This window comes from Camelus dromedarius, chromosome 14 (assembly GCF_036321535.1).
Source record: "Camelus dromedarius isolate mCamDro1 chromosome 14, mCamDro1.pat, whole genome shotgun sequence".
Classification (NCBI taxonomy): Eukaryota; Metazoa; Chordata; class Mammalia; order Artiodactyla; family Camelidae; genus Camelus; species Camelus dromedarius.
The window spans coordinates 56862502-56875141 of NC_087449.1; the positions used below are offsets into that span (position 1 = coordinate 56862502).

Consider the following 12640-nt stretch of genomic DNA (forward strand, 5'->3'; position numbering starts at 1 on the left):
ATATGTAAATCTTCAACAGAGTAGATGCTCAAGTAGAATTTATAAAGGAAATTCACTTCTCAGATACTATCAAGTATCTAATATCTTGCCATACTTTAAATAAGCTTCCTTATCATTGTATTTGAAAAGTGAGAAATGTTTTTTCTTCTGCCAGTCAGAGCTTTGATTTTGAAGTTTGATGTGGAGGAGAGAATTTAGCATTGACATAACTATGATTGCAACAATGTGATGTCACCAAGTCAAGCCTAACCTTTTAGCTCTGACTTCCTGAGCATCTTTATTATTTTATATTTTGATACCAACTGTCCTTCAAGAATGATTTTTATAAATTTTCGCTCCTACCAGTAGTGAAAGTGACTGAAGTGCAGTGATTTTGAAATCCCCTAAATATATTCTCAACAGTATGGATCGTGTTACCCAAGTTCTCTAGCTACCCATAGGTTTCATTTCCTTACAGGGATCAAAATGTGTACAGCATTGTATGTGATGTTTTGATTCACAATATTAAGTGTGTTTCTTGGTTTTTCTGACATCAGTTAGGTAAAATAAGCCATGATTGTGCTTTGGAAAGGTAAGGGCCTTCTTCATAACAGATTGTTTACAGTTATTTCAGTAGGAGAGAGCAGATGAAATTAGAGGTTAGCTAAAATTTGAGATTATCCTAAATAAATCTAAAACAGTAATAATTCATATTGTCAACATATTAATATGTTATTTTCTTAGTCCTTTCAGAGGCTTTGAGAATGTTAAAGCTGAAATGCACTGTAGGATCTTCAATCCCTTTTCATTTTACAGCTGAGGAAACTGAACTTTGCTAGCATTCTGTGGCTATGTAACTATGTACTGGATACTTGGATTTGGAATTGTGAGTTAACCAACATGTTATCTCACTCCTTTCTTATAAATCTTTATATATACAATCTTTCTAGGGTTTTCTTAATAGAAAAATGTCTGTGCAGTTATCTAATATGATCAAAGGTATTTTCATCTTAGATCGAGAAACTCTCGAATCTGTACGGATTTAAAGGTATCAGTAGCCTTTTACTGTCTTAAAAATCTCACCTTAACCATGGATGCCGTTTGTTTCGGTGATCTACTTTCAGCAGTTACCGCCCCGCCTTTTTTTTGGTTATTAATTTCCTACACAATTGAAATAGTTAATATTTTCTTTCTTTCAGGTAAATGACACAATTTGCAGATCTTTCTTTCCTGGGATATGTGGATAACTATTTAATAAATGCTAAGTAATATAGAATCTTTCCTTTGTTCTAGAGCTGTTTTCAGCCATAGAATTGAACTGGGTCCCTATAGTCGTTCCTCGGTATCCACAGGGGATTGGTTCCAGGAGCTCTGCAGATATCAAAATCCGTGGATGTTCAAGTCCCTTAAATAAAGTAGCTAGTACAATTGGCTCTGTGTACCTACGAGTTGCACTTCTGTGGGTACAGAGGGCTGACTGTTATTTTCACTTACAGCTATGAACCTTTCCTAAATTTTGAATTTTAACAATAGAATTTTTTTCCTGTTAGAACTAAGGATTCAGAGTAATCACGGTACTTCTATCCATTTGGCCATGATTCAAAACAGTAACTCTTCATTTTTTTATATATGGAAATATAATTTTAGTAGTCTTCATTTGGAAGTAATTGTGGAATATGAATACTTTTCATGGTCTAATAATATGTGAAATAATAGTGTTTTCCCCACTCCTATCTATTACTCTGTACATCATATATAATCTTATGTAAACTGCATGTTGTACAATGTGAAAAGCATTATTTAAATGACATAAGTGATAGGTGTTTAAACTGATATATTTCATTTTATATTCCTACTCTTTGTGAGCCTTACTGACTTGAAAATATTTTTCATTAACTCCCACTTTAAAGTGGCCCTGTATACAAATTATGCACACATTAATTTCTCCCTCCTTTCCAAGAAAAAAAAAATCAGAATTGTGCAGGGAGCTCTGCTCTGACAGCACTGATAGAATTCAACGTAGGCAATCATAGCTATCAAAAAAAATGATCTTAGATCTCCGAGGAGAGACACTGCTTTGTTGTGTGGCTTTTGTGTAACCCTCAAATCCAGAACAAACACCCACCTGGAATGTGATGTAGAATGAATGTTCTTGTCCTTTCTTGTGTAATTTTGTGTAATTCTTGTTCCCTCTAAGTTGAACAATGGCTGCAATTTTTTCAACCTACTCGGCTACAATTCTGATGGGCATTTTTGATTCCATATACTGGTTGAATGAAAATGAGAATTTCCTCTTAGCTCTGAAAATCGAGGTATTTTACTTAGATTTCTGACTCTGAAAAGATACCATCCTTGACCCAGAATCTAAAGACATCTTAAGGTGAAAGTGCCCTTAAAGTCTTTCCAAATTGCATTACACCTATGTGGTTACATGGACAAGTGACAAGAATCACCCCTCAGTGTTGTTTTCTTGATCAGTAACTGGTTTTAAAACCTATCATGTTTTGTTTGTCCTGCTTTTGACAACTGCTAGATGAACTACTTTGCTAGGTAGTTTATAAATGAAGTTGACCAAGTCCCTTTGGTCTTTGACTGGGAAGATACTAAATTCCCTCTCAGACATGACACCTATTGGTAGGTTGAAAGTCTGTCCTTAGAAGGAACACTGGAGAAAGCATTGTACTAACGATTGCTGTGCTGTCTTCTCTTGCTGTGGTTAATAATAATCATCTCTTTTCCTTCCCCTTTCCTGCTGCCTCTTTTCGTTTTCTTCCTTGTCTTCCCATGTACTTTTTGAATTTATTAAACTGTCCTATATATTTTTTCCTTGCTTTCCTTTATTTATTTATTTATTTATTTATTTATTTATTTATTTATTTATTTATTTATTTATTTATTTATTTATTTATTTTCAATTTTGTGATCTCCTGCCCTACTTTGTCTTCCCCACTTGCTTGGGTTCCATGTTGCTAGTTTTTATGTTCGCACGCTCATTATCACCCTTTTTTGTACTTCAAATCCCAGCAGCTGCCCAGCCAGGTCCCCGAGCACAGCCCTGTGGTTTATGGGACTGTGGAGAGCACTCATCTTGCTGCCAGCACCCCTGTCACTGCAGCTAGCGACCAGAAGCAAGGTTTGTGTATGACTGTTTTCCTCCCTCTTACCTTTAGTTCCCCTTCCCTTTTTTAAATTAATTACATTGCCCTCAGCATTTAAGAGTAAGAATAAAACATCTGAGGATTATTTAGGTACCCACTGTTAAGCAAAGCTTTGAGGTGAAAAACCAAAGTGTTCTTCTAAGAAAGTAAAGTATGGATGATTAGAAATGTTTTTTTACATATTATTAATGCCCCACTGTCAATATATATTTATAGGTAAAAGCTTAGCTGCCTTAAACTATTTCTTTTGGAACAAATTGGGGGGAATAAGTCGATGTATATAATTGCTTTAAAAGAACAACAGTTTTATTTATATATTCAACATATTCATGTATATCTTGTTTTTAAAAACATAAAATGTTTCTTCTTAAAACTTTGGCTTCTGAAGGCTCAGTTGGTGATAGTACTGAGTTTAAATCCTGGCTCCATCATGCACTGTTTGGTCTTGATGAGTCATTATGCTGTACATTTTAATTTCCTCACCTGCAGAATGGAATGAAGAATACCTACCTCACAGGGTTGTTGTGGGGACATGCCTAGCATTCAAAAAAACACTTAGTAAATTTTAGCCATTGTTATTGATGCAGGAATCATACTAAAGTCTCTGCTGTTGACCTTGAACGTGAAGTGCCAATGTTTGGTAAAATAAGTGCACATATTGCCTTTTGGATTATAAATAGAAAACTTTAAGGGATATTTCATGCCAGAAGGTGGAATGTTACAGCCTCCTTTTCTTCCCTAATTGGATTTAGGTTGACCTTAGCTAAAATTGGGAGACAGTGCTCACTAGGCACGTGGAGAAGCAAGTGACTTTGACAATGCTTTTATAATGTTTCTGACTTCATTCTAAGAATGAGTAGAAATCATGTGTTTTTTGTTTTCTTGAATTATTTATTCCTGCAAACACCTTAATATTCTTTAGCTGATGTTTGCTTTCTATACTTTCTAAAAATTATTCTTTAAAAAGCACTTAGAAATTGACACATAATCAAAGTGAAGGTATTTAGTATTACTGTTTGTTTTTTTTAAACTGGGCTGCAAGTTAATCATGCTTATAAACACCTAACGTATGGTTTCAATTTTTTTATGGCATACAAAGAAAATAAGGTGTTTTTTCCCTTGCATATTCAGGAATTTAGTAAACTTGAGGAGAGACAAGTCCCAAATTTTGTTTTACGAAGTAGTTTTAAACCACAAGATAGGTAATGAATTCTGATCTGGCATGCTTCTAACAGTTACACTGTCGAATACTTTTTTCAGCAGTGTTCAGAGTTAGAGAATCATACATGCTTAAAGCTAAATTTTTTAATATTAAAGCCATTCACCCTGCAGGAGTGCAGTTCATAAATATTATGGAAGACCACTTCCTACCCCGTGATCAAGCAGTTTTGAGTCAAAATTCAGAATGTTTTCTGTCTGAGTGGAGTATTTTCAGGGTATCCCCTTCAAAACTTTACTTTATTACTTTCGCACAGTTGCATCCTTTTTGCTAGTTAGAATTATCCTAAACATATTGAATACTTACTATGCAGAGAGTTCTTTATGCTGACCTTCCTCATAGCTGGGTCACAGTACAAAGAATTCATAATATGTCGTGATGATGATAACTCTGATCTGCTGAAGTTAGGAGACACCTACATCTTCTCATATTTAGGCCTTGATTTACAAAAGGAGGAATGCAGAATTCTTCATTTCCTCTCAGTTTTTTATTCCTCAGTGGAAATTTGAATAATAAAATCAACATTTCATACTGATACTTGATAAGATATAGGTGAATTGGGAAATGTTTTGCATTACCTTGATGAAAAAAAAACCTTCCATTTTAAGTATATTTCCTAGAGCTTATAAGTAACTTTTGGGGACTACTGCTGTCTTCCTCTTAATAGCAACTATTATCCAGAAAACTCAGTAATTCTAATTTCTATTTTTAGTTCTGCGTATAGCTTCTCCATGTATCGGATAGTTTTCAGAGTAGTTTTCTTTTTTAAACTAAATATATGTAATTCAAATAATATTAGAAAGGGTTCACCAGTTTTCAGGGAATTTTTTTTACAGTTAAGATATTTTTGAAAAACTTCCTTTTAACTATATATTCCTTTTGAAATTAAAGTAGGATACAAAAATGTGCTGTTTTCAAAGATTGCTATGTTATCACCAGAAACAATAAGTTCTGCATTCTGCAGACTGGTTTTTCTCTCTCAGTGGAGTTGTCATTACTGAGGGTTTGCACTGGGTCACAGATCCATGTTAGCCCCAAAGTCCTCTACTACCTTGATTCACCTAAATACTTCATTTTCCATAAGCCCCCCACCACATTGTAAGAATTTAGGATTTGAAATCATTTCCAGGTTCTAGCACTTGCTAGTTATATGACCTTGAACCTATGACTTAATCTCTAAAACCTTCAGTTTCCCCATCTGTAAAATAGGAACATAATAGTTTGCTTTATTTTATTTTACTTTTTCACTCCCTGAAAGAGTCTCAGGACCCCCAGGGTCCCCAGACCACACTTGGAAAAGTGCAGATTTAGAGGATGAACTAAAAATCTTTCAGAGTCAGGTCTTATAAGGCAGGAACATAATAGATTTTATACCATTGGTGATTCTAAGGACACTATATATGGTATTTGACCCATTTTCCTGGCACATATTAAGGACTTAGTAAATGTTAGCTGCCATAATTAAGCTTCTGATTTTCTCAATTTTTGATGTGAATAACTGGAATGGTTACACGAAGACAAAGTTTCCAGACAGATATGCCATATTTGTTTTAGTACTTTCTAAAGATACAGGGAAGACCTCAGCTTGGTCTATAGAAAGACTGTTGACTGAATTAAAATCTTCAGTTGGTGTTGATGGTGTATAGACATAGCTTAAATGATTGTTGTCTGGTATTTGAAAAAGTGTATTAGCCCAGTATATTGAGAGTATGGTTGGGTAATTAAATACAAATAAAAGTTATTTGTGCCTTAGTCTTTTATCTTTACTACCTTTTGAAAACACTTGATGTAGAATAAGTATTCAGGGAATGATGTTCTGTTCTGTTTTTACCAGGGTAGCTCAGTTGGGGCTTCTTTAGAATTTAGGACAGTACCCTATCAAGTGAGACTGTCCCTCAAATTGCAGGATGCTTAGCATTCCTGGTCTTTCCCCATTAAATGATAGTAATACTCTCTCTGTCATGTGAGGCTCCTGACAACCGAAAGGCACCTGTCTAGAAGGTTGGTTCCATCACTATATGAGAATAAAAGGGAGCAGTTTTTTCCTTCTTATAAATATGACATCCATTATAGAAACTACAGATAAGTGGAAAGAAAATTTTTCTCTTATCTCATTATTCAGAACCATTGTTAAAAAAAAACTGCATGTAATTCCAGACTTTCCCACGTGCATATATGTTAGTATTATGTTTTGTTTTTGTTGTTACCTATAGGTTTTATGCTCCACATCAGTTTTGTGCCCTGCTTTTGAAAGAAACATGTCTTTTATAATAAACAACTTCCCATATCATTAAATACCCTTCTAAAAGCCTATTTTAAATGATTGTATACCTTTATGTGCCCAGGCCATCATTTCTACAGTAAATCCCTCATTATTAGACATTGTTTTTTTCTTTTTTTTCTTTTTTTTCTTTTTCTTGGCTGTTACAAATATTGTTGGCCTTAAATATTCCAGACCTCTATCTTTTCTTATTTTTTTAATCTTTGCTTATTGTTGAATGATTATTTCCTTAAAAAAATTCTTAAAAATGAAATTCCCACAAGTCCTGAAGATAACAAAAGGTATAAGCATTTTTAATGCAGTAGATTAGATTTAAAACTATTATGGCTCTGCAAAGCATACTCTTAATAGAAAAAGTGCTTAGAGAAATAAAATCACTGTTCTTTATTTAGATGTACTCTATTACACATTTGAGCTTTCTGTATTAAAACTTCAGTGAATTAATTAAAGGACTTGTTTCAGAATAAGGTGCTCTCAAAATAATTACATTTTTTGTTTCTAATTTTCTGTTAATGTTAGATATTTCTTAAGAGTGCATAGAAGTTTCAGTCCTAGATCTGCTTTTTTTTATTTTTTAGTATCAGGAATATTATTTTCCAAAATTAATAATTGAATCAGCATGCTCTTACTAGATTGTTAATGTGAGAATTACTATTTTCTATTGTTTATTTTAATATGTCTAGGTTTCATTCAGTGGTCACAATGGGTAATATTCTGATGTGCTCTCACAGTGATACCTTGTAATGTAGGTAACCCATGTAGCAGTTACTCCAGTGAGTTGGAAATTATTTTCATCAGGGATATTTTAATGAGTGCATATTTATTTTATATGTGTCACATATATGTAATACATATCATAGATGTATTTCTCTGAAATGTTTTGTCTCTTGCCCTGGCAACTTAGTCTGAGGGATTTGGCATTGAGAGCCTATTGATCTTATTTCTCCATTACAGTAAATAGGCAGAGTTCAATTTAAGAAGCACTGGCCTCAAAGGCTATAAATTAAAGTGAATTTTAAAACTAGTAAAAGTAGTTGCCGTGAATGAGTTAGCCTTTAACAGTTTAATGGTAATATTTACCATCTGTTTATCTTGTTAATGGATATTTTTCTTTGACACACTTACTTAACTAAAATTTACTGTAAAGACTCATTTTCAGTGGTGCATAAAGACTTCTGACAGAGAAAGTAAACTCCTTTTCAGTTTAGATTGTTTTTTAGCAGTGCTTAAAATTTTTGTTTGCATTTAATGAACATACTCATGAATATCTGCTTTTCCACTGGAGCCTGATTTTTGTGCTACAGAAGCACAAGGCTAGAAACCAGCCTAAATTTCCTTTGGTTTCATCTTCCCAGACATGAATCACGTATCAGTTAATCTGGAATTTTAAAATACAGAAATTTTTATGAGTTTGCATCCCTTTCATTTTTCTGTTACCTTTATTATGATTATCGATTTATGTTTCTCACTCTTGCTCTGATTCTTGTGTATAAACACACACATTTTATGTATTATTCTGAAATATTTCAAGCGTATATGTTAAGTGTTTTTAAAATGGACTTGATTATCTGAATGTTAGCTTTGGTTTCTCATTAAAGAATTTTTTTTATAATTGAAGAGACAAGGTAAATTTCCATTTTTATTCCTTAGCATTATTGTTGTTATAAGCCTCTTAAGGAATGAATAAAATTTTATGTTCAGGAACTTGATTTCACTGATAATAAATTTCATCTAGAATAAATGACACCATGATAGTTTTTCTTGAAACAGTTTTTTATGCATGTTCTTTATTTTAAAAAAATCCCCCAAATACAGAAATACTTAGAGTAAAAAATATCAGTCTATAATAATTTAATCTCCAGTTATTTGCCCTTGTACTGGCCAGTCCTGTCACTGTCGTGCATCCTTGGTAGAAAAATTTTCTACAGATGAAGGTCTCTACCTTAAAGAAAAGCCCCATTCGCACCCCCAAAGTGGTTTAGATTTAGTTTCAGTTTTGATGAGCTTTTCCATAGCATTGACATAATCATTTGGTGAATTAATTCCTTGGAGTAAGACTCCAAAGTAAACTGTATATGTATTGGAAGTCAGCTAATAGTGGGTATAACTAGAAAAGAAAATATGACAGTATTTTTGGACTGGCAAAATAAGTGATATTTTGATCTGTCCTCTGCTGCCCGTATTTTAGTATAAGAGATTAAAAGAATTGGCCCAAAGTAATACAGTATAATCTCTGATCCAAGAATTATTAAAACTCTTTCAATTTTTTCTTCCCCAGAAGAGAAGCCAAAACCAGATCCAGTGTTAAAGTCTCCTTCCCCAGTCCTTAGGCTAGTCCTTAGTGGAGAGAAGAAAGAACAAGCAGGCCAGAGGTCTGAGACTACTGCAGTAGAATCCATACCAGAGCTTCCCCTGCCTCCATCACCTACCACTGTTTCTCCAATTGCTCGAAGTACAATTGCTTCGCCCACCTCTGCTGCTCTTAGTAGCCAACCAATATTCACCACTGCTATGGAGGACAGATGTGAACTCTCTTCCTCAAAAGAAGACACAGTTCCTATATCCAGCCCCACATCTTGCACAGAAGCATCAGATCCTTCACCAACAGATGAAATTGATGATGATATATGCAAGAAATCTTGTAGTGTAGCACCTAATGATATTCCACTGATTTCTAGTACTAACCTAATTAATGAAATGAATGGAGTTAGTGAAAAATTACCAGTCACAGAGAGCATTGTGGAAGTAGTAAAGCAGGAGGTGTTGCCATTGACTCTTGAATTGGAGATTCTGGAAAATACCCCAGAAGAAATGAAAGTGGAGTGTGTTCCAACTCCCATCACCCCTTCCACAGTTCCCTCCTTTTCTCCGTCTCCTCCAACTCCTCCAGCTTCTCCTCCTTCCATACCAGTCATTGTTCCTGCTGCCACCACTAATGCTAGTACTGCTAATGCTCCCACCACAGTCCATAGAGTGCTAGAAGAGGACGAGAGCATAAGAACTTGCCTTAGTGAAGATCCAAAAGAGATTCAGAACAAAATAGAGGTAGAAGCAGATGGGCAAACAGAAGAGATCGTGGATTCTCAGAATTTAAGTTCAAGAAAGAGCCCTGTCCCAGGTAAGCTGTTTTACTATTATCTTATGTTTGCTGAACATGAAAAAGAAGCAGTGTTTGAGTTATTTTTTAATCAGCTACTTTCCTTGACTTCCAGAAACATCAAATGAATGCTGAAATTCCTAGTCTGATTTCTTCAGTGGTGTGTTTATGTTTTAGTGCATCCTGCAAAGAATTACTCCATTGTCTAAAAATGCAAATGAAATTTCAAATATACAAAATGCGTCCAAGGTATATGTCACTGTACATGTGTTTTTTGTTTTTAATTTTATTTTTTGCCTCGTTCATTTGAATCTGTTCCATGGTGGTTAATTTTATTGCTTTGGGGCTGGAAACCAATCAAAACCATCATGGTCTATAGTCCCTAATCCTGTCTTCTCAGAATTTTAAAGCCTGGTATCCTAAACTTAAAAGAATTCCTCTATTCAAGGCCTATTCTTTAATCTTGGATTAAGGAAAATAGCAATCAGAATGTCAGAGGTTTATAATCAGTTCTGAAAAATGAAAGTGCCCTCTCTAATCAACTCACAGATAAGTTTAATACTTTTCCACTTTTTCATTTTAAAGTTTCATCCTTCCTAATATTCGTTTTACTATTACTACTTTATCATTAGTATTATCAAAGTACTATGTTCTTCCAAATTCAAAATAATTTCTTTTTAATGTAGCATCACCTAGAATCTTGAATCTAACCATTAGGTTTTAATAATTTTAATCAAAAGTTATCTAAGGTTTGTCAACTTTTCTTGAGTCCGTAGTCCATAAGAATATGGCTTTAAAGTTAACATAGCTCGTCTTCTAAAATATTGCCATACGCTATATACTTTACTCTCTGTATACCTGTCACGTTAAATTGTGCAATTTGATAAATGAGTGCTCCCCCAGCAATTGATCTAGATATACATTGGGGATGGTTTAGTCGCCAGTATCCTCAGTATTTATTGCCTATTCTGACCTATCTAATAGACAGGGAAACTTGACAAATCAAAAACCTGATCCCTACTTTTAAGATGTGGCTTTCCCACCCAGCTCAGTTCTTGAGGTAATTTCCTCATGAAGGTCTGTGGCAGGTGTTTGATTCCTTAGAACTGTAGAACATCTAGTTCCACAGTGAACCAGAACAGAAAAGCAAGCAATGCAAGTTGGAACTGGGAAAAATTTATCATAAATGTTTGTAAATCACCTATTTTCTCAACAGACTGGCCTCCATAAATATCAGTCTTCATCAGTGTCATCACTGTTTTAGGAATCTTCTTCCTTGGTGGGGCAATGACCTGGGACTTTTTTGTAACTGTGTGAAAAAACAATCTTAGTTTTGGTGTGGCTGCAGGTGAATCTCCTCCACCCACCCAGAGAACATTTGCTGGAGAACAGTAATTTGTTCTACCTTTCATTTTTCCCCTTAATTTACCCACCTGTCAGTTGTCATTCAACAACTAGTGATGTGGTAGTTCTAAAAATAGAAGAAGCTATTGAAGACAGATGTTTAAAAAACAAAAAAAAAGCAGGAAAAAACCCAAACAGGCGTTGGGAATACTCGTCAAAGATACAGACCATACCTCAGAACTGAAGTAAGTGTAAAGCAAAATCCTGCACCAAAGTTCTGTTTCCACTCATCCCTAACATTCATTCATTCTTTTTTTCATTTTTCAATTTTATTAGGTAAAATTGTTACAGTTTGACTGCATATACACGGTATATTGCATGTAAATACATGTATACAGTATACTGCACACTTTAAAAAAATTTACGTATAGGTACTATTCATTGTTTCTAAGAGCAGTTAAGAGTTTTAGCTTTTTAAACTTACATAGTTATTAAAGGAATAAAGCCAACCACAAGATAAGAATTAATTCAAAAAATACATACACCTCACTATTAACAGCAACATTCTCTATAATTGCCAAGATATGGAAGCATCCTTGCACATTGATAGATGAATGGATAAAGAAGATGCACTGTATATATACACACATGTATATGTGTATCTCTCTCAAAGTACTGTATTCTTCCAAATTCAACATAATTTCTTTTTAATGTAGCATCACCTACATATATATATGTATATGGAATACAACTCACCCATAAGAAAGAAGGATATTTTGCCATTTGCAGCCCTTCATTCACTTTTTTTTCACTTCAAAAACCAGAATTTTATAACTGGCATAAACATTTCCAACAAAATATCTAGAAATAAACTTAACCAAAGAGGTTTCCTATACTCTGAAAACTAAAACTTTGATGAAGGAAATTGAAGATGATATAAAGAAATGGAAAGATAACTTGTGCTCTTGGATTGGAAGAATCAACATTATCAAAATGGCTGTACTACCCAAAGCAATCTGTAGATCCAGTGCAGCCCATCAAAGTACTCACGACATTTTTCACAGAACTAGAACAAACAATTCCAAAATTTATATGGGACCATAGAAGACCCTGAACTACCAAAGCAATCTTTTGTAGGTCTTTTTTTCATTGTTTTTCTATTTGTTTTTTGTTGTTGTTGTTCTCTTTTCTTATGGTCTGATGACTAGAGAAGTTCCTTTAACGGTTTGTTGTAAAGCTGGTTTGGTGGTGCTGAATTCTTTCAGCTTTTGTTTATCTGAAGCTTTTGATTTCTCCATCAACTCTGAACAAGAGCCTTGCTGGATAGAGTATTCTTGGTTGTAAGTTTTTCCCTTTCATCACTTTAAATATAACATGCCACTCCCTTCTGGCCTGTAGAGTTTCTGCTGAAAAATCAGCTGATAATCTTATGGGAGTCCCCTTGTATATTATCTGTTGCTTTTCTTATGCTAATTTTAATATTTTCTCCTTATCCTTAATTTTTGTCAATTTGATTACTATGTGCCTTGGTGTGTTCCTCTTTGGGTTGATCCTGTGTGGAA

The 12640-nt window shown here is 34.2% G+C and overlaps 1 protein-coding gene across 18 annotated transcripts in view; it reads left to right on the forward strand.

Annotated features, from left to right (window-relative positions):
• EIF4G3 (eukaryotic translation initiation factor 4 gamma 3) overlaps window positions 1-12640 on the forward strand; it is a 319467-nt gene that overhangs the window by 203738 nt on the left and 103089 nt on the right. For 8 of the 18 annotated variants that reach the window (XM_031464263.2, XM_064493960.1, XM_064493955.1 and 5 more), the window contains 2 exons: window positions 2953-3112; window positions 8916-9755. In XM_031464263.2, the coding sequence (XP_031320123.2) occupies window positions 2953-3112; window positions 8916-9755 (1000 nt within the window). The remainder of the gene's footprint in view (window positions 1-2952; window positions 3113-8915; window positions 9756-12640) is intronic. The other 10 variants (XM_064493971.1, XM_064493957.1, XM_064493965.1 and 7 more) reach the window with 2 other exon arrangements.